The sequence below is a fragment of the Anopheles arabiensis genome, chromosome 3, assembly GCF_016920715.1.
Source record: "Anopheles arabiensis isolate DONGOLA chromosome 3, AaraD3, whole genome shotgun sequence".
In the NCBI taxonomy this organism is placed as follows: Eukaryota; Metazoa; Arthropoda; class Insecta; order Diptera; family Culicidae; genus Anopheles; species Anopheles arabiensis.
The window spans coordinates 36,217,212-36,243,048 of NC_053518.1; the positions used below are offsets into that span (position 1 = coordinate 36,217,212).

General features: G+C 45.6%; 2 protein-coding genes across 7 annotated transcripts in view; one reads left to right on the forward strand and one right to left on the reverse strand.

The window, feature by feature from the left end:
• Positions 1–25,837, reverse strand: part of LOC120900537 (voltage-dependent calcium channel subunit alpha-2/delta-4) — a 63,504-nt gene that overhangs the window by 20,187 nt on the left and 17,480 nt on the right. For all 6 annotated transcript variants that reach the window (XM_040307650.1, XM_040307656.1, XM_040307652.1 and 3 more), the window contains exon 4: positions 22,541–22,651. In XM_040307650.1, the coding sequence (XP_040163584.1) occupies positions 22,541–22,651 (111 nt within the window). The remainder of the gene's footprint in view (positions 1–22,540; positions 22,652–25,837) is intronic.
• On the forward strand, positions 9,317–12,348 carry LOC120900538 (collagen alpha-1(IX) chain-like). The gene is made up of 8 exons (XM_040307657.1): positions 9,317–9,454; positions 9,590–9,633; positions 9,707–10,137; positions 10,204–10,578; positions 10,645–10,716; positions 10,777–11,121; positions 11,180–12,077; positions 12,153–12,348. The coding sequence occupies exons 1-8, from the start codon at positions 9,432–9,434 to the stop codon at positions 12,275–12,277; spliced, it is 2,313 nt and encodes a 770-aa protein (XP_040163591.1). The 5' UTR covers positions 9,317–9,431; the 3' UTR covers positions 12,278–12,348.

Genomic DNA, 25,837 nt, shown 5'->3' on the forward strand with positions numbered 1-25,837 from the left:
TAAATGGCTACTACTACTATGATCACTACGAATACTACTACTACTACTACTACTACTAAACTGTGACCAACCTGCTACTATGGTTCCGTTTTATAATCAATTAATCATAATCTGTCACGCAAAATGGCAAATCTTTAATTTTCGCCATTCCCGCCATTTCTTGCCTAGGTCCTTCTGCGTCCTTGCGGCTTAAAAACACAATGCGCGCCGCCATCGCTGTCGCAATGCATAGATCATTAAAGACCGACTCTCCATCTCTCTCTTACGCGTGAGCCTTCCCAAGCCCAAGAAAACAAGGCCTACAGCGTCTGGTCGCGATGTTTTCTCCCCGTTTGTCTCCCACCGGCTTGTATCGACCCTACCGATTCATCCAGAAAAAGGCCCGAGGAAAAATGTCACATCTACCGCTCGGTCCTTTGTCAAACTCGAACTCGAAGAAAGCTTCGCTTTTTCGTATACACTCTAGCGGAACTTTACTTGCGCGCAGGAATTTACCCATGTCTTCCTGCTAGCAGCAGCAACTCCGCAATGTGAAATGTGAGAGGTAACCGACAACAGGAGTATGAACAAAAAAAACATCTCCGGGAAGATGCTCTCGGGGTGGTGTGTCGTGTCCCTTTTAGCTTTTCACTCTATCTGTGTGCACCCCTCCCCCTCAATGAAGCGTCCTGACGTAATCGCAACGCGACGAAAGAACAAGAAATTCAGTACATCATCCTTCACCCGAATCACAAAACGAACCCCGAAAAAAGGAACACAACGCTCGAACGGAAGGCCACAGCAAGCAACCAAAAGAAGAAAAAAACGAAATGGTGTATGGGTACTCCACTCTACTACTCCTTGCTTTCGGTTCATCACACCCTCTTCGTCGCAAAGGTCCTTGATGAAACGGCACAACACAACTGACATGATGAATAATCGTCAAGATTCCAGGCTAATGTCTGGGAAAATCATTGCCACCGTGCCGTTCCGTTCCATTTCATTTCGTCTCTCGCTTGGCGATCGGGAGTGAGGAAGAGAGAGAGAGAGAGCATCGGGGGCAACCCAAACGCAACCCAAACACTACACCGGAAGCTACAGAGCTAATGCTTTCATCCCTTCTCGCCTCTCATCGCTCCCAAGTGCTGGGGCCCCGTTGATGCTGACGTTCCGATTGAATTTGCACCAGCAGGAGATCCAGAAACTGTCACTTCTCTACTACCGATGGAACTGAGACAGTGGAAAGACCACGCACAGGCACGCACGGCCTGCCTTTCTGGATGAATGTCTTGCGGTAAAGGCGGAAAAGAAAATGTTAATGCGAAAAAGCTTCTTCCTTGTACCAGCCGAGCCACCACCGAGCGAATCGATCGAGACACGGCGTCGGCCGCACTAAGATGATGTGGGCCTGTTGGGCCCCCCCTCAGTGTGTGTGTGTGTGTGTGTGTCTTTAGCCGTCCTGTCACAAATGCGCACCAATTTGCTAGACGCACAGCTACAACGTGGTCGGGAGCCCTCCCTCGGGAGGTTGGGATAATAATTGAAACATTTGTCTACTTTCGCCACCTTCCGGCTGTCCAGGATTAAGGACCCCAAGAGCAGGCGATGTGACTGGGCTCCCGCTTTCGGTACCTTTTTTTTTGTCTTATGGTTTTGTATTTGTTTGGTTCTTATTTTCCCCCCCAACCAAGGGCCACCGACAAGCGGGCAAAGCTGTACCTTACCGTTTCAATCTGTTGTTGATTTGCGACAACAATCACATCAACCCAAGCTCCCGTAGTCATGCTCATGAAGTTAATGGGTGGAAATATTAAATTAGCAGCAAAGTCTTTTAATAGAAAAAATGATGATTTTTTGTTTTGTTTTTGGGCTTGGTTTACTCTTTGGACGTCATTTTCCTGTTCGATGGTTGCGCTTCGGTTGATGAAGTTAGAAAATAGTCAACCAGCCAAATAATTGAAGAACGGCCTGTCTAAGTGAATCAAAGAACAACATTGATTAAGAAATAGTTTATTCTTCTATATCCGTCGGCAAGTTATTCTTTGTTTCAATTGTGTTTCAAACCTGCTTTTATGAATTATTTGGAAATAAATGAGCTATGTTGTTACTTGATGCCTTTTAATGGACAAACTTGTCGCAATAAAGCTGATTTTGATGCGTAAATTGCATACTTTCTGGATGAATATTTAGTTGCTAAGCTATACAATAATTGTGAAAATATTTTGTTTAACATTGTAAAACAAACGGAAAAAATCCAAACAAGACATAAACTACGGGAGAATTTCATTTGGCATTTCATTTCAACGTCTTTTTTTGGGACCGTTACAAACAATGTTTGGCCTCCTCGGCCGCTCTTCAAGCCATGTTCAAGGATGCCCACGAAAATGAAAGATAATCACCCGCTGGATAATGTTTTTGAGACGCTGCACACACACACACACACACATCCACAGACACAATAACGGACCCCTCTTGATCCCAAGCACGGATCCAAATTATTCTATTCAAACTCAACAATTCGCAATCCTTCGGTCAAGGACGACCCACCGCGGAAAGGCCACCCCGACCGAAAACAATAGCCCTAGCGCTATTCAATTTGTACCACTTATCCGCTTTTGCTTTCACCGTAAGCCACCGTACAAGGGTAGCAAAAACAAATGCACAGACACACAGACCGAACAACAACAACAAGAAAAACACGAAAAATACCATTTCCACGCCCTTTGAAGTGCTCGCGTTTACAAGATTTAAGGGCACGTCTTGCTTTACGTAATTTTTCCTCCGTCCCGAGGCTTTTTGAATAGGTTGCGAAGGGTGTAAGTACAGCGAGAAAAAAATAGCTCACACACACACACACACACACACACACACACACACACACACACACACACACAGAGCCCTGAAGTACTTCGCGGGTCATCAAATCAACAGAGCCTGATTCTTGGCGCACAACAGTGAGCCAAAGATGAGCATCGTTTCATCATGCAACTGTGCTGAGGGCGAAAATGGAAAAAAAACCCGTAGACGCACCCCCAGGTCACGATGAAGGCGCGCAAAGAACAATCGAACAGAATTGAAAATAGAAAACTGATTTCACGGACGACAGCCAAGGAGGGGCCAACGATGCTGACGACGACGGTTTCGATGCAATTGGCCGTACGGAGCTTACAGAAAGTAGAAGGTTATTTACTTTCAGGTCGGTTTTCTTTTTTACTGTTGCCGTTCTAATCATACACACACATACACTTGCACATCACAGTCCTGCGCTAAGCAAACGTAATGGAATGCCAACTGCATCTGGGCGGATGAAAAGCGATCGTTTGTACGTTCACTTTAAAATCGAGGGACACAACATGGTTCCTTTTGCACATTACTTGCATCCTTCTTCCTTTAAGGTTCGGTAAACGCAATCAAATATCACAAATTAATTTATCTTTCTATTCAAAGAAGAGCTTTTGTTTTACTTGAAAATATAAATACAAATTATAAGCCAGTATATAATTAATTTAAGTTAATTTGTTGAATATAATGCATTCAAAACTTTAAAGAAATAACAAACATGCAAAGCAAAAATGTAACAAAACATCAAACGATAAAATGTTGGAAAAAAGTCCTTGATTTTGAATCTGCAAGTAGGAAAGTATTTCCCCTTTTTGTCGCTCGTGACTTACTCGGGAAGGCCTCAGTTTGGAGCAAATCTTTTATAAACTTAGTCAGAAAATTTAAAAAAAGAAGCCCAACCCCAAGTTCTTCCCTGATTTCAAAAGCAGCTTACAACAGGATGATTTTAGCGACGCCATTCAAAGGCACGCAAACTTTAGATTGCACAAAAGCAGGAAAGGGAGAGAGAAAAAAGAGAGACATGCAGAGAAGAAAACCTAGCAAACGAAACTCTAATTGCTATAGATGATTACTTATAGTAAAACTTTCATCATTAAGCAACGGTACGAGAAAAAGAAAAAAGAAGCTAGAAAAGCCTTAACAAGAACCAAACGATACTGGCAACTGCCAGAAGAAACAGAATCTGATCGATGCAGGCAACCAGAACCACTCGTCCAACCTGACCCGTTTCTTCCTATCTACTCCCTTTAGCATTCTAGCAACGCAAAGGCGGGAACGACTGCAGTTCATCCCACTTCCGGAGAACGGGCTTCCCTCTTCAGCGGGTGCGAACAACAGTGGACCGGGAATCGGACCGGAGAACCACGAGCAACCACGATGACCAACGAACCGGTGAAAATTATAACGAAATCAACCAACGGCAATGAGAGCCCCCGCGAACGATGGGTGGCTCCTTTCCCCACGCTCGAGCTTGATGGAAACTTGAAACTAAAGTATTCTTTAACCATGCCTTTGCATCGCATTTTTCTCATTTGCCCTATCATTTTCGCTTCTCCCTGCTGCCATTTTGAGGGAAAAGGTAGCGACGGTCCAGCTCCCGGATGTGAGCACATCTTCCGCCACGTTTTTTTGCCATCGTTTTTATTTCTTTGTCTAGTTTTCTCCGTTCCGTTTTAAGCCTTTAAGCAGCAGCGCCGTACAAAGTTTTGTGCCCGTTGAAGTACGCTTTCCAGTGCGGCGGCCTCATGGGCTAGGCTGGCTTTTGCGAGCGGACAGCAAAGGCACTATTTTCCCAACACAATTCCCCACCCGGCAGTAGATGGGCATCTCATCATCTTCGGCTTCTCCGTGGTCCGTGGTAATTGCTTCAAATTGAAAGTAGAAATGAAACCCCCTCGTGAGTGCAATGGTGAATAGTTCGCCATGGCGGGGCCGGACGGACAAAGAGCGAAAAACAGAAGAAAGGACAAAACGGGAAAACGGGCTCGCACCAAATCCTTCGAACGAAACGCTCCCTACTTCATGGCCGGATGTGATTTTACCAAAGAAACCTTCCACCCAAGATCCCAAAGATAGAGTCGAGAGCCCGGCCCCGAGCCGAGCTCGGGCAGGGAGAAAAAGAAGGAAAGAAGCATTAAAAAAGTTTCGCAACTTTTACAGATTTATGCCAGCAAATTGGTGTCAAAGTGATTTTAATGCACAGATAAGTTATAGCGAAAGTTTATCACACCGCCTCGCCACCGCCCGTGTCGACCGATAATGGGACTGGCGGCATCACATGGGCCGAAGTGACGTTCGCCACTGGCTCACTGCTGGACGGGACGGAACGGCCCTGAAAGTTGCCATCATAATTGGATCGTGTCTGTTTATGGAAACATTAGGAAATTAGAAACACGATAAAGATGGACGGGGACGTGCGAAACAACTCTGTGTGTGTGTGTGTGTGTGTGTGTGTGTGTGTGTGTGTGTGTGTGTGTGTGTGTGTGTGTGTGTGTGTGTGTGATGCGCCCCCGCCCGACCGGTTTGCTGTGCTTCGAGAAACTGCAACGCTGCTTGAGTAACAGACAGGCACACAAACACTCACACAGAAGGGCGGGCAAGCACCCAGGGGGGAAAGCGGAGGGCCAGCGAGCAGCAGGTTGGAAAAGTTGTGCACTTGCGCATTTGGGGTCACATGTTTCGGGGCCCCGTGCCCGGCACTGGTGCATGTTGGCGTGAGGATTTTTGAAAGGGAGCAGTAGAAATGTGCCCACGGGAGGGGCAGCTGGTTGTAAAATGTGCAAAGTTTCCGTGCAGCTTGTAATTAATTGAAGTAATCACACCGATGGTGTTTGGTAACAGTGTACGTATTATTGACGCTACGGTATGATTGTAATTGTAGGAGAAACTCTTTCGGTTTCCTTTTCTTTTTTTTTTTGTTCAACCATTACAGGCAAACTTTACCGTTAACCTAGCTCTACACCCATGGGCGACGGATAAGTTGAAGATGTTGATGCTCATATAACCACATAGGCGAGCGACGAACTGGATGAAGTATTTTAGATTTAATTAAACAAATGCACTACTTCACCACCGAAACTATTGGTATTGGTGTTTAAACTTATGAGTCTTAACTCAGTTTACCACATTCTAGAAAACAAAACATTTCCTTTCTATTTATATTAGCATCAAACTACGAATGCTAACGTCTTAGTAAACCGGTTGCATTTTATCTTGCCCGTCCTGATGTTAAACATCCTTTTTAAACGAGTTCTTATCGCGTAGTAAATGATCATTTTACTTTAAAATAAACAATGCAAGAGCTTCTTATTTTATTCTTAAAATCCCATTAAATCAGTTGACAAACTGTTTCTGCGTTTTGGAGGAATCGACAAAGTAGTGTCATTGTTAGCCAGGAATGCAATATGCTGAAAAAATATATTGAAAAAAAAAACCTGGAGTTCCATTCAAACTTTAAATTGGAATACAGCGTTTTCCAGGAGTTCTCATAGCGGTGGGACACTTTATTGACTTTATTTCTTGCTTAAAATGAATTTAATGTAATTGAGAATTGGAATTCCTCATTGGAGCACCTTTGTTAGACAAATCCAATGGGAATTTCCAAGGACCTTGTCCAAAAAAGGTGCTATAGAGTCCAATTTCTATCATATGAAGTCCACTTCCAATAAAAAAGAGTTAACGAAGTGTCCCACAACTATGAGAATCCCTGGAAAACTCTGTAAGTAAGAATTTATTAGAATTTTTATATACATACAAATAATTAATTTGTAATTGAGTTTTTTAGTTTAAGATTGGAAACGAATTTTTATCCAAAAACAAATGAAAAAGCTAGTTAAACACAAATAAAAATCATCCAACTATTATTACATTGCATTGCTCCTGTACAACAGCTGCGTTAAAAAATTCCTTAAAAACATCGTTCAAGCCAAAATGCATCAATCAAATCATTTCAAACTGGCATGCTCGTGCATACACACACACACATACACAATGTAAAAACACATTCCTTCGCTGGCATGTACCATTACACCAAAGCATAATTAATTCAATCCTAATAAAATTGTTAAACGTGTCATTAAGTTCTACACGCCAACGTTGCCGCTTCTCGCACTTGTTGAGCAAAAAACCGCAGCATAAAAGACAAAAGAAACACTCAAACACACCACCACCGCGTTAGAATCCCCCCCCTCTAGTTTGAAGCTCGCTCATCAGTAAAAACATTCGTTTTAAAGACCAACACTTACAGGCGCCATCGTATTTCACGAAAGAGTTGCGACTGATAAAGCAATCGGTTAGATGGAACGGGTGGGGGAGGGGAGGAGAGATAAGGGTGAAATGGTGAAGGAAAACCCTCCCCTGCTGCTCGTGCTTTGCCGCGCGCACAGTACCTAAGTGGAAAATAATTGTTCACGCTACAAATAAATTAACCTCTTCTTAATCATCTAATCTGCTTCCGTGGCGTGGCTGCAAACGGCGTACTTTGTGGCAACACTTCCGCAACAAACACATTTACATATCACACACACACACAAACAGTTTCGTGTCCCGACGCAAGGAAGCGGGCGCTAGGATCAATGTGGGAAAAAAGAAGCAATGAGAACAACGAAAAAACGCACACGAACAGGACGACAAAAAAAAGCAGCCACGCGCCACCCATTCGGACGGGCGCCCCGGGTCCAAAGTAAATAAACAAAACACGCTCCATCCGATTGCTGGGTGGGAAAAGCTCACCGCCCTTTCTAGCACCATCCCACCTCCCCCACCATACCAAAACTGGGAGACAATAAATTCCACGATAATTTTACGATTCGTTCGCCACCACCACCCACCCCGGTTGGGACCACCCGTAACGATAGCTCACATTTTATTCCGCAACGCTAAAATGACGGACGCTGTAGGATGGGATGGAGGCGCTGTGAGCCCCAAATCGTACCATGTTCGTGGCGGGAGATCAAGCTCAAACCCTGGTGGCAAGCAGCACCATTCGTCACCGTTTCGTCATTCGTCATCGAGAGCGCGCAACGTGGCAAATGCGTCGTGGAAATACGGGTCGTGCAAACAGTTTCCGTTACCATCTACCCTGCCCCTCGCCCATCCCTTGCCCTTCCACCCATCCCGATCCAACATAGCTTCCCATCGAAACACAGCGCAAAATCGACATCAAAATGTGCAAACGAAACGCGAAGCTGCCGGAAAATGCTGGTCGGGGGCGAACCCACAGCCCGCGTGGCACGGAATACCAACCCTGGCCTCCAACAACTCGTAACCCCTTTTACGCCGCACGCTCGTACGCTTTATTTAGCACACCGTCACACCATTGACTGTGTGCTGGCTTCAACCAAGCCGACGGGCGATGGCTTTAAGCAGCGCTTAATGAGTAATTTCGAAGAAAAACGATGAAAAGTTTCCCGTCCATCAATGTGCTGCTCTCGCTGACTTTGGCGGCTGTCTGAGTTTTCGCCCAAAAACACTTCTGGACGCTGCTTCACAAGCGTTCACAAAAACGTTCCCAACACAGGACATAAGAGCAATACACTCGTTAGTGAAGTTTTCCACCAGCACCATCGAATGGAGGGCGGATTTGATGTTCGAAGTAATGTTTGAAGATTTTCCCATCCACTGTGCGATCACACTTCACCTGCCGCCGCCGGTGTGCGGTAGTGTGGGACGCGTACGCGCTTTTTGGGAAGGAATTGAACCGTAAATTTCCGAAAACAATAGCTCCAAGACGGTCGATGACATTCCGAAAATGGTGCCAAAGAATTAATGATATGGTAAGTTTAAGCTGGCTGCAAAAGCATTAATTTTTTAGAAAGCAATCGAGCTAGACACTTCCTCTAAAGCCATGTCACGCTTCGTGCCGTAATGCTCGAAACAATAATGGCTTTTTGATGGGATGAAATTAAGCATCGTTTAATTGGACGAAATTGAACATAAATCATAAGGAATATGAAATTTATTTTAAGCCGCTAGTTCATATATTAAACCAAAATCACGCCACTTTATCTTGCCTATTTACTGCAATTCAATCGTTGCTCGACACACCAAGCAGCACCCTAATGTAAGAGCCGGCTCAGAACAAAAGATCCAACTTCTAAACACGGGAGAAACCATGTGACCCACTTCTTAACAACTTCTCACAGAGCATGAAGCGACAAAAAAAGCAAAAAGTAACTAGACTTCCCTAAGCAAAACCCGAAACATCTGGCGAACAGCTTTGCATTCAGAGCTGTGAATGCCAATGGAGAGTTAATTTATGTTACATCCATCCGCGCACAAATGTTTTAGCACCATCGTGTCGTGTCTCCAGCGTCCACACACAAGCGTCCGCTGGCGTTTATTCGTGATGGGTTTGCGATACGCCCGCTCTTGCTTGCCTGTTGGAGCACAGCATATGGTACATGAATTAATTTTTCCATTTTTGTGTGCCAATGTCAGCGGCGCTGAGAATGCTCCAAAGAACTCGCCTGCTGCTAGAGATCAGTTGAAGTTTAGATTCGATCTAGGGTGGATCTCAATTCCTTGCAGCTTGAAGTCTGGTGTGCTGAACGAACCGCTTGCTCGGAAGCATGTGAAGTGTGCACAAAGGAAGATTTGTGATTTACTGCAAAATGTATTCAATTTCTTTAACAAGGTGTGTATTTCTTCGAGCGGTTGAAACAGATTTTTTGTTATGTTGAAGGTATACAGGTTGAAGGTTATACATTGAAACGGTGTCAATTTGTTTTGTTCCTCATCGTTCTTTTGCAATTGAAATGTTCTCATACAGACTGCTCATGCTGTTACTGTGTCTAACAAGCGTTGTAAAGTCGCGTAAGTTTGTGCCCAAGTCAATCGATCATGGCAAAACTCTCTAGAATTATTCCTTCTCTGCTCAAAACGCTAGAAATCGAAGATGAAGAGGGAGACGATTATGAGGAAGGTCCGTGCGGACGCTGGCGACCGGGCGATGTGGATCTGCGATCGTTCGACTTGATCCGCGAGTTCCGCCTGGATCAGATTGAGGCGAGCAGCAAGCATATGCACCGGCTGCAGGGTACCAACGAGTATCAGACGGCCTATCGCTTCGAGAAGGAGGCGAACCTAACGATGCGCTCGGTCGATGCGTTTCCGCTCGGGCTGCCGCATCAGTTTTCCTTCGAGTGTACGTACCGCATCGAGGATGAGGGCGAATCGTCCTGGCATCTGTTCGAGGTGACGAACGAGGTGCAGGAAAGCCAGCTAGCCATCACACTGAACCCCGGCCGGCAGATTCTGCAGATCGGGCTACCCGCCACCGAGGGTGAGCAGCAGATTGTGGAGTATCATCACACTACGGTGAGCTGGGTCAAGTATTGCGTGACCAGTGGAGTGCGTGTTCTAACTCAATCTCACATTGTCTAGCTTTTCGATCACAACTGGCACAAAATTATGCTCGGTGTTACCAACGATTATCTGAACCTTTGGGTCGATTGTCGTCCAGTGCGCGATACCGACGGAAATCTTAACGTTCCCCTGGAGCCGCGGGATCGTTTCGACGTAGCCGATGGGTACGTTTCAATTTCCAGGTTTGCGGAAACTTCCGTCTTTGAGCCCGAATCTCCCATCATCGATCTGCAATGGATGGTTATGAACTGTGACCCAACGCGACCGGCCCGGGGCAATTGTGACGAACTGCCCGTGTACGATGTCGCATCTTTAACTGCGAATCTTCCGGAAGGACCAACTCCAAAGTCGGACTGTAATACCGTCTGTCCACCAGGATACAACGGAACAGATGTAAGTTGTTGTGCTTTTTTCGTTCATTTTTTCTCTACAAATGGTGAATCCTTTCACAATTTCTAGGGAGCTCCAGGACCAGTTGGACCACCCGGTCTTCCAGGACAAAAAGGTGAAGCTGGTGCATTTGGAAGACGGGTAAGGTTAACTTGCTAATGCACCAACAGAATAGATACATTCATAACTCAACATCTTCAGGGACCTCCCGGACCTCGTGGATTGGAAGGACCTCCGGGACTTCCTGGAATTGGTCAGAAGGGCGAGAAAGGAGAGATCGGAGTTGGTATTGCTGGACTGAAGGGACAGAAAGGTGAACCAGGAGTCGCTGCTGTGGCCGGGTCGACCGTAGCCGGTCCCGTTGGACCGCGAGGTCTTCCCGGTCCCCAAGGTCCTCCCGGTGCAGGGCTAAGAGGAGAGAAAGGTGATGCCGGTGCCCCGGGTCGTGATGGACAATCGATAACTGGACCACGTGGCTTGATTGGACCGCCCGGAGCGCCAGGTCTTCCCGGTGCGGACGGTTTACCTGGTGCATCAGGTGTAAAGGTAACGTTACCATTGCTTTAACAAGTCCCTTCCTACAATGTAAATTTACTTGTAACAGGGAGAGCGCGGCGCACCAGGACCAAGAGGTGAAGATGGAGTTGGATACCCGGGAGAACCGGGTCCAAGAGGACCGAAAGGAGAGCCTGGTAGTGCTAGGGCTGGTGCAGGTGTAGCAGGACCTCCCGGTCTGCCTGGACTGCAAGGAAATGACGGCGCAAAGGGAGAGAAGGGAGAATCCGGTACCCGTGGCCTCCCAGGCACTCAAGGACTACCGGGTATTCCCGGTGCTCCAGGCCTACCAGGTCCTCCGGGTCCTCCCGGTGATGGTTCAGGAGGGGGTGGCGGCGGTGGAGGAAGATACTTTGAAAACTTCATGTCCTACGGCCATCGAGGACCGACAGGTTACACTGGATTGCCCGGAGAGAGGGGCGCCGGTGGTCTGCGAGGTCCAGAAGGTGCTCCAGGCGTACCAGGTCCACCAGGTGTGGATGGTGCTCCAGGACCTCAGGGAATACCGGGCCTACCGGGACAAACCGGACCTCCGGGTGTTCCTGGTGTCCCCGGCCGTAGCTACACTGAGGCAGAAGTAAGCGATATCTGTCGGGCAGTGCTGCGAGATCACATTGCCGAACTGACGGAGGGATTGATTGGACCTCCTGGGCCACCGGGAGTTTCCCGTCCGGGCAAACCCGGTACTCCGGGACGTCCGGGCGAAAAGGGCGAGCGTGGATTCCCCGGTTTCACCGGTGATAGGGGCATCCCGGGAGAACAGGGAGCGCCAGGCGTTGCCGGACCACCGGGAGAGCGTGGAGAACCGGGCATTCCGGGCGAGAATGGGCGTGACGGTGTTGGCTACGTTGGTCCGCAAGGCCCGGTCGGCCCCCCCGGACCGCCAGGAGACTCCGTGATAGGGCCACCAGGTCGGGCAGGTGAACGTGGAGAACCTGGTAAAGCAGGTAAGTTACAGATAGTATGTTATACGAGATGATTTGCTGGGCATCAAAGCATGCTTCATTCTTCTCCACCCACAGGTCATCCAGGCGTTCGTGGAGCACCGGGTGTTCCTGGCGTTTGCCCCAACGATTGCTACATGGCGGCAGCGGCAGTGGCTCAGAACTTCCGCACCAACCAGCAAACTAAAGGACCCAACTATTAGCCCGAATGTAGCGATTAGCCGAGATGCTGTTAAGCGAAAAATCAATAAAGTCTTCTTGCATTTCAATTTAATGGGAGAGCCATTACTATCAAACATTAAAACAATCTTGCAGTTGTTTACTACAGATATCTTGCATTGCAAGATGCATACTTTAAGGGGAATTTCATTGCATACTTTAAAGCAATCACCTGAAAACCTGAAAATGGGAACACAATTTCCCCGCTCCATAAATCAGGACAAAAGATATTTAAAAAGCAGTAGATTTCCACCCCATTACCACCCAATAAACTAATACTATAATCGATCCATAATGAATACTCTCAGCGGCATGATAATTTCCCAGTGCCGTCGCTGTGTTTGCATGTCACCGTTACGGTAACTAACTGTCTACTTATCAATGGGACCCGATAATAGCGGCAAAGCAGCATAATTATTCATTCAACACTTTCACATCACCATCATTACATTCCATCAAACTAATGGCGTAGTACACAGTGTGTGCGGTTGGTTGAGTCCTGGGCGCGACAGGAACAACGTACAAAAACACATTCCCGTCCCGTCAATCCCTTATTTTCTCTGCATACGACACACAACTGCTGCCCAATGTTCCCTTCCCCTTAGTAACTCACTCTGACATACACACACCCACACTAAGCCCATGTCCCTAAGCGGCACATTACATGTGGCGTGGCGTGTTGGCGAGGGCACGACGAGTCGAGCGGAGTCAAACAATCGCGAAGTTTATCTCGCCATTTTCCTTATGTTTTCCGCTCAGGAAGTGAAATGTTTTTCACTTTGCTGAGCCGACCACCTTCTCCTGCTCGGTTTGCTTCCCAGACCGCCTTGCCGAACGCCTTCGATCTCGTGTGTACAAAGCATGCGATGTCAAAGAGAGGAGTGTTGCGCTTGCGTTTTTTTTTCTTCTTTTGCTGTTGTGCTCTCTTTCTTGCAACAGCCATTATTACAACCAAATCGGCCACCACGTACCACACCCTTTTAGCGCTGTAAGGAAGAGGTAAAGTCTTTCCGCTTTACTGTTGTGGAGCTTTGCGCAAAACGGGAGCACAAGGGGACGGCACACAGCGACGACGACATGGACCGTTGTAGCAGATGCTGTGACTTGGCTGTCTTTTACATCGACTTTAACTTGCCCAGTACTTTATCCTTGTCGCATCTCCCGACCAGAGTGTGCTAGTGCTCGGTACTTACGATTTTCTTTTCTTACCGCACACTTTCCCGTTCTCCGGCCCGTCTGGACGGTTGTGCGTACTGGTACCATGTAAACGCGATATTGAGGATACTGGTGCTGGTCTGGGCCTACACAGGGCTTGCTGCGAGGAATCGTTCTATTACATGGCGGTAGGCATACCCGACACAGCGCACAGCTTCTCCAGTTTGCATTATTTCCTAACATTTCCCTCTCCTCCTTTCGAGTTACAAAAAAGCTCCCCCATCCCTTTCTTCCGGTTGCTTACCCCCGGTTGCACGCAGGGACTTTTCTTCAGCCCTGCCCGTACAACAACACCGTACCCCTGTGCAAACCGTCCCGCTAAGCAAAAAGAACGCAGCGTCGTACAAAGACGACCGGGCTTTTAGAGAATCGCTTTTATCTCAAGAAAACGGTTCCCATTTTCCGGATGAACCATTTACGCCATGTCGGGCACGACAGTAAGAAGATGACACCGAAGGAAAGGAACAAACACGGCACGGGTAAAACGGGTTTCGGGAGAGCAGCACGGGTTGGGTGTGCAGTTCGCTCAGGCAGAGAGTAAGAGATAGAAGAAAGAAAAGCACCGAAAAAAAAATACATACAGCCGTACAGCGGCAAATTATGCACGATGGTGTGGCGTATGTGGTGCGGCCGGAAAACCCACCGACACCATTAAGACCGACAACGCCACCACTAACACCTCGCGCAATAGATGCAATAAACAATAAATATTACAGTCTCATTTCTGGCTAATGCTAGCTGGAGGTGGAATATTTTTATTGCAATTTGTTTTTCGTCTGTAAATGAAAACAGATAAAGAAAATGTAGCTCGTTTTTTTCTCCACCATTACCTTAATTGTAACCTAGTATTATTGCAGGGTGTCTCAATTTTATCAGACATTTGTTTTAAACAAGGTAAATAAAAAAAACGTGTAAAAAATGTGGAAAAACGATTCAAATGTTTTAAAAAACCCGGACAGGTAAGACTTAAAAAACGAACTAGCGTTGTACAGGTTACATAACTTCAGGCGCACTGCTTTTTACCAATTCGATGAACTCAACGCCTACAAGAATGCATTCTGCTAAAAAAAATCCGTCTCGATGTTTATTAAGCAACACTTTGACAAATTTATGCGTCCGACCCGCTGTCACTTTACTTTCGCTCACAAAAGTTTTCTACACTTCAGCCCTATCGTTATGCGTCCCAAATGTAAACCCTCCCTTCGGTCTGCTTAAAAATGTAGAAGCACATTAAACCAAGGACATCGTGCTCATACAATATTCGTAATTGAATAATTAAACACCCACAAAGTACCGTCACCGTGCACGATTTTCCACTAGCACCAAATATTGGCCTGGTCTCACGTATCATTCTACGGTGCTTTTTTTCTTCCAAAAATAATCACCCTTCCTACTGGTGGTAAAATGCCAACTAGATACCCCATCCCTCGGTTTGTGAGGGTCCAATCTCAAACATACCTGATTAAATTCATCCATTTTCCCATCCAAGCTCCGGTACACCCCTTGTTATCGTTCGCGCGTCGCATTAATTCATAAACCGAACCCTTCATCAATAAGTCATGGCAAAAAGGGTTCGCGTCTTCGGTCCCCGACTCTCTGTCTGAAAATCTGATCCCTTCCCTGTCCGGCACGTTCTCAAGCACGGATTCCGTGTCAGGTATATCGATGAAGTGGAAGAGTCAGGCAAAGGTAAGCGGCCGTATGCCGGCTAAATGGAACCGAAATGGTTTCCACGTGCCATAGAGAAAATTTCACCGTTTACCTCCTTCAATCACCGTCACATAAAATATTCTATTAAAAATCAAACTCCTTCAGGATACCTTTCCCGTTTCCACCGCCGAGGACGCTCTGTAAACGGTTCAAGCAAGGTCACGAATACCATTGCCGTCGTCAGCAATCGTAAAGAAGAAGGGTGTTTTCTCTTTAAATTGAAAACCAAACTTTTCACCCCTTCAAACTGTTGTTTGCTGCCGCCGAACAAACAGGATCCCCCTCCCTCCAGCCATCCTCTTTTTGTCCAGACGCTCAGGGTATCAGATCCGGCACTATCGGATCCTCTTTCAAATATGAAACCATAAATAAGTCAAATCCCATAATTCATGACCCGTGGGACAGTGGAACCAGCAAGGTTCGTCTTGTGGAGGTCACTTTGAGCGAGCGTCGGAAAATCTCAGCTCATATAGCTATAGTTGTGTCTGTGTATGTGTGTGTATGTGAACACCCTATCCAATAAATACTTCTGGATTCGCCATTCTCCACATCTCGATCCCCTCAACATTGGTTAGCTGATAGACGACAAAAATTATCGATTATCACTCTCATCGGTATGCGGAGCGTGGCAGCAATATGGAGCACATTCTGCCGGAGTTTAAAACTGTGGAATATGGTATTTCTGCGCTGGAGCACCGACAGCAGCAGCAACAACAAAACCTCTCGGGTCAAAACGACAAACTTTTCACCCACCATAAAACAGTTTTCCCCGGCCTTGTCCAACAAACTGTGGCCGATTTCAAGCCGAAACATAAAACCCAAACCGCCGAAGGAACGAGAGAAAGAAGAACCTTTGGCGATACACAACACAATAACGAAACCTTATAGCCACTGCCGCAACAACGCATCACTCCGACGCCTTCCCCACACTGTATCGGCTGTTATGGGGCTGGCCGGGCCGGGCGTGAACCTCTCGCTCTCGCGTCGTTTAGCCGCCATTGCACGTAAGCCAACCGGTCCCTTAACCTAATGTGGCTAAATTTTACAAGCTTTGCTCGTCACCACGAAATTCAATCTTCCTGTCCATATTGTACGCCCGTCCGCCCGTGACTGACGCATCAGCTGAGTTCGTCAGCTTGTCTGTGCCGCCCGTTTGCGGCGGCTATACCGAAGTACGGCCCGTTCGGAGAGGCGACCAGTGACAACGGTGCCGACACGACAGGCAATCGCACATTTTGCCCTGTATGGGTATGGAACATACGACACGAAAAAGTGATGATTTTTATGCGTTGGTTTTTTTCTTTGCTCTCTGAAATGGGAAAGCTGAGCTACAAACTCTAATGGAATGCGTTAAATAGTGTTTAGGCAATGTTACCCTTTTTGGTCGCAGCTTTTGTTTTTTTTTTTTGTTTATTGAACTGTTCTGTAGCAAAAATTTAAAAAGGCAAGCACAAATATCATACTACAATTCATTTAAAAGAGGATATTTGTGAAACAGTTTGCCTATCTCTAGGCGTTTGAATAAATAAATTGCATACAGGCAGTCCCCAAGATACACGGTACTTCTTATACGCGTATTCTTCTTCGAAGATACGCAGTTTTCTTAATTTGATAATTATTTGAGCAAATTGTTCACTGATTTGACCCATAAATTGTAAAATGCCAAAAAAATTTTCTTTAGATCAAATGTTAAAAACTATTTTAAAAGGTTTGAAACTTTTATATTCAGTCAGAATCATATCAAATAGATTATTAAGTGTCTAAATTCATCTCCCCTACCCTCAAAATTACACGAAAATTAGTGATATTTTGGCTGGAATTTGAAATACGCGGTATTTTGCGGCCGTTTTCGGTCCCCAGTAACCGTGTATCTCGGGGACCGCCTGTACTTTGCATTGCCTAGTTATAATTTATCCTAAAAGTATGCAATCTGCTTAGCATTAGCTTATTTAACATTTTATTTGGAATTATTGACAACATTTCGTATGCTTTAGTTCTTACAGTATTACTACTACAACCTTGTTGGCATGCTACATCCCTCAAACGTTGTAAGCCCACTTTGGCATCATAAATTTGTTTAACTTGCACGTTTTGCTACTTTCGTCTTGTTTTCGCTATTTTAATAAGATTTTACTACACCTCTTACAGATACAAACGCCACGTGGACAGAGCTGGTACATCGAATAAAAGCTCCGAACAGCAGTCCAACCCTAAAACACGCACCATTCACAGCACACCGATTCAACTGAGGCCAACAGGCCCGAAATCGCCATGTAATGTAGGGCACACGGGCAACATGGACAACGCTTAATGAGCGGCCCCACGCTGTGTTTCGTCATGTTTTCGGAAGCACGTTTTCCAACACAGCACACACACACACACAAAACGCCCAAAAACCGTCCACAAAAACCTACCCCATCATTACGCGACATTTACAGCATCATCTTCAGCACAACGAGTTAAAGTCAGACCATCGGGCTTGTCTGGTAGCATACCCCTGTGCTCCCTGTACATCCATAACCTCACCAACCCATTGATGGTGGGTGGCATCGTTACGTTTGTCTTTGCCTCGACCGGGGTAGGACGCACCCCCGGGGTTTTTATGATGCTTGGGTGGAGGAATTTTTACGCGCATACACAATGAGCGCCAATGTGGAGTGGAATTTTTAATTGAATTTCAACACAACACGAGTGAGCTTTTTCAACCTCCCCAAAGTTTTCTGCCTGGAATGTGAAACATAACATCCAACAAACTAGCAGGCCAATAAGCTAGACGCATTTGCAAGCCACTTTTTTCTCGAGCTCTTCCCATGTGCTTTTATAAACCAGGATCCGTTGTAAAGGTTATTTTACAAAAATAACAGATTCACCATATTTCCTGCATAAAGTAAATAAAAGACTAAAAAAAATAACTATTTCACTACACCTAACTAGACCCAGGATCTCCACATCTTCTTCAGACGCTCCGTTAAGATCGTCTTCCCATCGGTCGCCCTTCTTCGACTGCCGAGTCACGCTTCCTCAAGCCGGCCGCACATTAACGCGCGGCTGGTTATTGATTTTCAATTCTCATCATGACACTCGATGTTACGCACTAATGCTTTCACCGTTCCCGGCCCAAACAACGATTTTATGGGGCCAATTTACGAATTCATCATTTGTGCTGAATGATTATTATAGCCAATTGTGAAATGGGGTTTAGTTGGATTTGAATTGAACGCGCGAGCGATGCCGCAAAAGGGAAATGAGCGTGCGCGCGCTCGCGCCCCAGTTCCTCGATCAAGCGATGTTAATTATTACGGCAGTACGATACTTCGATAAATTGCTCGCCCCCTCTGACCGGAAATTGATTGTTGGGGATTGTGTCAAAGCTTCGCATCACAGCGCGAAAGGGGTGTTGTTCTCTCGTGTTTCTCGCTACCCTCCTGCGCTCCGTCGGCTCTTTCTGTCTCTTTCTCGTGTAGCAGATTGGGCGCTATTGAATAATAATGGCACCATTAGCGTCTCGACAATGCCGCGGCCTGCCTAAAATGTGCTTTATTATGCAGAAGCAATCAATGCGGAAGCCGACACGGCCCGCCAGTTTTAAGCTAGGAAAAATCGCTAGAAAATTCATAACCCTCGTTTTGGTGCAATTAAATTACCATACGAATCGCTTGCCCGTCATTACTATTTCAATCAGCGTGTGTGTGTGTTTATTAGCAGGGATTTTCCACCGGAAGAAGGATTTAGAGGCATTATAAAAAGTTACCTCCAATGTTCAAGCAAATTTCCATAAATTAAAAACAATCTTAAAACCGTCCGATATTTTGACATTACCTTATTGTAAATAATCTACAGCTTTGCCTACCTTTAGGCGCATTTTAAAATCAATTCGATGATTTTTTTATTGTACACCATTTCAGCAAACAAAAAAAAAAGAAAGAACATCGCAATGCCCGTTTCATGCTCCAGACACACTGGGAGATAAAAACGGGCGGCCACAAAAGCAGCTTCATTAGTTTTGCCCTGTTTTGCTTTACTGTGTACTCCCTCGCTCCTTGCTCTACTTACAACAGTGTCAATTTTGCTGCAAAAGATACTATCTAACATTCCCGTTCGTGACAGGTTCTGTTTCGCCGTGCTGCCCGACCTCGTTCCAATTCCGTTACCAGCCCCACATTGTCCCCACCGGTAACGGCAGAAGAAAGGCATCATGGAATACGGAAAATTTATTAGCCCATCTCTCCTCGCCCGTGCGCCACACTGCTTCCCTCGTTTTCCATCGGAACCTCTCCCGAGCAGGACTCCCGAGCAGCAGGACTTTTGTACTCCCGTACTACTCTCTCTCTCTCGCTCTCTCACGACAGACTTTTTTATCCCTCCAACTGGAATGTGTACCAAGTTCATCCCGGGGAAAAGCCTCAACCAATGCCCCCGACGTGCCGGAGGTGCGGTTACTAGGATATACACATATTTCAAATATACTTTTCGTTCGCCGAAAACGAAGAACCCAAGTTGTCGTACCGCGGTACTCTTACCTTCAGCCGGTCCCCGTGTACCATATGCCTTTTTTTTGCCTTTCCTCGAATGTCCACATTTTTTTCTTGCTCTCAACAACACTCCTTTTGATTATTGTTGTAGTGCGCCCCATACACTTTCCAGCGTTCCTATCCCTGCCAATTCTCGGACATTCTAAATTCATCTTCTTACCAAATCCTGACACACATACACACACACAAACACAAAACCACACAGAATGGCACACAAAAAAAAGAATGAATCAATCCCCAACACGGCCCAACTTATTTCTCGAGTAAGCGATTTACGTTTGATGTTTTGCATCGGTTTCGGGGTTCATTTTTATTCTTAGCATTTTCCTGAACGGGTTTGCATTGCCCTGACTTCCCTGCGCCCCGGGCCGCTGGTCGCAGTCAATTTTACAGAGGTTTCTTTCACACGCAAAGGGAAGCGCTCCGAATTCTGTTGCACACCCGTAACCGGAAGTGGCTCACAAGCCGGTGCGAAATGGTCAAAATGGCAGGAGGAAATGCCTACTCCTGCAGAAAACGCGTGGACGTGAAACAGTTCCACGGAGCCCGGTGGCAGGAAGGCAGGAATTAAAAATTGTGTTCTTCTGCAAGAAATCAAATTCGCACTTGTAACAATGCTGAGCCGACGGCGTGCGGAAAAACGGAAGCCCGCGCAAAGCGTTAAACTACCGAAAATGGTGCTGACTAAGAGAAATGGAAGGTATTTTTTTTTTGTTTTTGTGTTGCCCTTAGCTGTTTCGTCGGTTCATAAAATACCCATTCATCCCCGGGGGCCCGTTGTCCTGGTGTAGGTAAATCTTTAAAGCAAGATTTTTTCCCCAATTCTTGACAAAGGTAGGGAAAAGAATGCCACTACCCAAGGATGCAAAACAAAAAGTTCATTACAATATGGCCCTTTTTATTCCGTTTTAAGCCTCTTCTGCAGCAAGCTTTTGATTCAAAAAGCTCTACAAAAACAAAACTTTGTGCCTTAATTTCATTATGTTGTGAAACACGACCGGATTCGTTGCTTGCTTTCTTCGGTTGGCATATTTTTTGTTTTGGCTAACTTTGTTGTTCAAAACAATGTAATACCGTGAAATTTGGTCTGGCAAGAAAGCAACGGCATCACTAAATAATTAAAAGATAGAAGAACAAAAAAACTTGTGCAAAGTATTTTAAGTAGATATCGAAAGAGATTAAAGCCTTAAAAGGTCAATGCTGCGCTACGGATAGCATACATTTGGGCGCTTCTTTTCTTCGTAGAGAAATTAAACGTTACGAATGAATACAATCAGTTTGAAAGACAAGCTTTTTGCCTTTTTGAATCATCCCTTCAACTGCTCTGATACCTTTTCTTTACGATTTATCGCAAAAGCAATCGCAAATCGTACAGCACCAAACGCTTTTCACAGCGTTTTAATGAAAATGTGCCTCAAAACGGTACATTCAAGCACACTTAATGATTGCTTCAACCATTCCGTCAACAGTACCGCCGTCTTAAAAGCTCATTCACCAACACTTCTCTGCACAATTTAAAACCGCTAAGCGCTTCCTTTGCCGGGCGAAATCGAACTAAGCCCTGCTGGGACCAATAATCAAATAAGCTTCAGCAAACCGATTGACTGTAGAAGAAAAATTGATCCGATTTTTCCATTCCCCCCTGCGCTGCTGTGCCGCTTTTCCGTGTGGCGTAGAAGAAAAAAAATAGAAGAAAACTTTGGATCCCTCCGTTAACAATTGCTTCCCCCGGTACTATCCGAAACGATTGCATGGTTAAGCCAAAACATCTCCCCCATCACAATAGAAACGAAACAAGTTTAGAGCGTATCGTTGTACTCCTTCTACCGTCGCTTTTTCTTCGTCTTTGCTTTCTTGCTTTCATTGCACCACCGGGCAAGCGATCCTTTCCACACCCCGACCTCATTTATCATGCTCGGTGCCGTACGGTACGCCATGAGGCATAAGAAGAGAGAAAAAAAACCTTCCCCGAAGGAAAGGCGCCGGTGGTGGTGGTGGTGTTTTATTTTCCTTTTCACTCCACTCAATGCAATGCTCGGGCAAAACTGGTTTGGAGCGTTCATTATTTCGCTTTCCTTTACGGATTTTTTTAAACCCCTCAAAAGCTCGCCCCGGTGTTCGATAAGCTTCCCGGGAAAGCCTATCCTTCGTCTGCATCTAGCCCGTACTGCCGCCGGTGGCAGCAAGACAGAACACAGAACGGCAAGCCAACAGTCCGAGCAGCCTTGAGGCTAAATCCAATTTACGGAGAAATTTCCGTTCGAAAGGTAATCAAACGTTAATCTGACGCTGAAACGAGGAAGAAACCGCCGATGCCAAACCAGCCCCCGAGATCGCATGCACCGAGCATCTCGTCCTGCCAGCAGTACCTATGGGTCCCCCAGCCCTTCTATAGAGCTCTTTTTATTCGCTTCTAGATGTTCTGCTTTCGTTTTTTTGTTGTTGTGGTGGTACACGCTCCACGGGCAAACAATCCGGCACCGCATGAGTAGTTGCTTGCCAATGCTGCTTAAGAAAGGTCGAAAGGGAAATCCTCCTCCACTATCACTGGTTTAGAGACCTCGCAAGCCTGAGGGAAAGGGGGCTCTCTCGCTCAACAACCGCACACAGAATGTTTCTCAGAAAACAGGGCACTCAACATTCCCCAGCACCCAAGGACAGGACAGCCCTGCACCTACAAAAGGGGAAGGTGAAGGTGTTTCGGCAAAACATGTTTCCGCACACGTACGGTAACAAACAGCTACAAAGGTAATGCTCTCGCACCGAAAAGGGACGCATTGCGCTACTCACCATTACGGCGTTCATTTTGAAATCCATAAAGTTCTTCACTTCCGCCGCCAGCTCGCGCAGCAGCAGTATGCCATCCTTCCGGGTCACGTCCACGTCCGAGTCCTTGAAGCGCTGCAAGAGAGGAGGAAAAACACACAACAAAACAAAGATGATAATCGGGTGTCACTGCTAATGTACGTAGGGTGCGGTGCGCACCAGGGCAACACGTTTGAAGACGTCAGCATCTCGGCGGTGCCTTAAAAACGATGATTGGCTAGAATTGTTGGACGGTTGGGCGATGATTGCTTGTGTATTAAATGCAATTGGAAAAGCACTGCAGGTCGTACAGACTTTGTTTTCATTCATTTGCAGGTAGAGAGACATACACGCGAGCAAAGTGAAAGTACTAGAATGACCAGCGATAGTTCAACAAATGTATTCTATTCCGGGAATCGGTATATCTCGACATCATGTTGATGGATTTTTGCTTGGAACAGTTTACTTTAGAGGTTTAGTAGCATATTGATGTAAGTTTTGCCACTTCGAAAATAAGCTTAAACCTGTGTCACAGGGATGCGTTGAAGTTTTGCATGATATATTTTTAAAGATATGATATTTTTATACAATTGTCTGAAGAGGGCAAGGCGATTGAATGTGTATTTTTACTAATATAAAATTAATACAAAAATGCTTCACGTGGGTCAAAATGAGCAGATGCTTTTGACATACGGCGCTTGGTGAGACTATAGTGTTGTATTTGTCGTATCAATAATGATGACAGGCACAGCTTCAAAAGATTCGATTGTGCAGATTAAAACGTGTAAAAACTGTTTTAATTTTGATAGCATATTTTTGGAAGAATTTTAAGGGTTTTCCAGGCCAGCAAAACAAAAGATAAAACAAAAATACATTCCACGAAACGTACGCAAAAGCATAGACCATTAGGGCCCTGTCTGTGCTTGATCGCAGGCGATTTTATCGCTCGTGCTGTCAAACGCTTTTTCGATTCATATTGCTATTATTTAATGATTTTAATAGTTTAACGATTATGAATAATTAGTTTGTGGTTGTTTCTTCAAAACACCTCACAATTAGTTTGACAGATAACATCGAATGTGGCATCAAATTTGTTTGATTCCGTCGTACGACGAAATCGTACGTCCGACGTTATCTGTCAAATTCCGTAAAAAAATTTTGAAAGGCCTTCCAATAAAATCGCATCCGATGGAGCACAAACACGGGCCTTACCTATATTGCCACAGTTGTTGTGGCCCATATTGCCCCAGTGTTTTGACGTTGCACAGTTTGTTTACATATGCCCATTTTGCCCCAGGGCTATGCCCATTTTACCCCGCATGTCAAAATAGCTTCTCGTAAAACATCAACTTTTATTTTACACTGTTTTCATAATTGTAGGTTGTTTTCATTCTATTTTGCAATTTTAATCCATAGATAAAGGGTTGAGGCATACAATAATGAAAGAAAAATTGTGTTTTGTAGCATATTCAAAGGAAGATTCAGTAAACTGCTTAACATGCCCATTTTGCCCCGCTTTCCCCTATTGTTTAAAGTACCGCACAAATAACACAACAATACACAGTGAAATACATTATCACTCTCCCCACTTTCTCCCAGCACGTTCCTCATATCCCCAATCCCCCCGTATCGAGAGCTGTAAAACGAATTAGTATCGAATGACATATTAATCTAATTATCAATCATATTTTATCGCTTACCAGTTATCGATCAAGGTAATTCGGAAATCATGTTTCCACGATCCCTGCCGAACCCGTGGTTTTGGTTCGTTAGCTCGGGCATCGCGTCAAATCGACACGCCACCGCTGCCTTGCTTTCTCTTATCTCCTATCCCTCGTACCATTCGATGGCATGTGTCTGCAGGACGCTTTTCCTGCACGCTTGACACCACCACGCGTTCTCAAACACTTTGGGTGACTTGACGCTTTACCGTACGCTCGCGCTCCACATATATGTGTGTGTGTGTGTGTTTCTGGTGCGTAAAACGGAAACAATCACGTCCCATCGTAATGAGCACGTGTGCGCAAAAGGACCGAAATGTGTGGCCGGTGTGGCCGGATCTTTGTTTCTAGCGCACATTACGCACCGGGGAAAGGAAACTCATTACAGGCCCTTTTGTTCGGGACGGGGTCACGATCCCGAAAGGGACACGATCGAAAAGACGTTAAAGTCTGCGCTAATCGATGCTGTCGTCTACCACCCACCGCAGCAACTCCCTTTTCGCTACGCCCACCTACCCCAAACGCCGAATCCTAATGGCGCTAAAGTGTCGCAAAACGGACCGGATGATCGAACCGGACCGAACGCTTTTGCCTTGCAAGTGTATGTGTGTGTGTATGTGTGCGTAAATGCTCAAACCATAACCGATTACGTACGAGATGGTTCTCTGCAACACTGCACCCTTCGCTGCTTTCCTCCGCAGGATGCCTGCTCTCTAATGCCTCGAGACTCGAGAGTTATGTGCAAATGCGGTCCCCCGTACGGTGTGCGGAATGCGGTCTCTAGCTGTGGCCTATTAGCCAACCATTGGATGTAGAAATCCGCTCGTTAGTCTGAATCTGCTGATGGCGAATGTCTGGAATTTGTGTTATTATGTCAAGTTACTGGCCCCCGTCCGTGTCCTGCCCGTTTTGACCTATCTGGGTGGGAAAATTGCAGCAGTGCCAAACCGTAGCCAGCGAGCGCAACAATGACGCGACGACAAACAGATCGTTAATTGTTTAAATTATTTAATGCCCGTTTAACGAGGTTTACGGGTAGCGAGTCTGATCAGTATGGTTTATTAAGAAAATTGGCCACATTAATATGTTTGGATAATGGATAAGTTGGTTAAATGAACATCCCTCATGGGCACTCACATCACTTTGTATAAATATACATTTGTTTACTATTATTTTTATTTTGCACTCTATAGAGAGTTTTTTAAACAAGAATACAGACATAAACAACATTCTGTATTCACAAAATATTGATTGATTTGAAACCAACCCAAAAGAAAGCTTAATAAAATGCAAAAAAGGCTTTAAAATATAACCAACAGTTGCAACAAACTTATCCAGCCAAGGAAATTCCTGCACGAAGCAAGTACGAAAATATCTGCCCCTAACATTTCCACCAAAATAATGCTACATTCTACCGAAAAACAAAGCAGACAAAAGCACAGTAATCCTTCACGAAACGGCCATTACGCACGTGGTCCGATTCGCACCAGCCAGGCCGGGCAGGCAAAACGAGTTTCGTTCGGTTTAATTAGATCCTTGCCTGCGGCGATCGCGGCGGCGG

Coding starts and splice junctions, on each gene's coding strand:
- LOC120900538 (XM_040307657.1), top strand. CDS start 9,432: ATGTATTCAATTTCTTTAACAAG. Junction 10,717..10,776: donor CTGGTGCATTTGGAAGACGG/GTAAGGTTAACT, acceptor CAACATCTTCAG/GGACCTCCCGGACCTCGTGG. Junction 12,078..12,152: donor TGGAGAACCTGGTAAAGCAG/GTAAGTTACAGA, acceptor CTCCACCCACAG/GTCATCCAGGCGTTCGTGGA.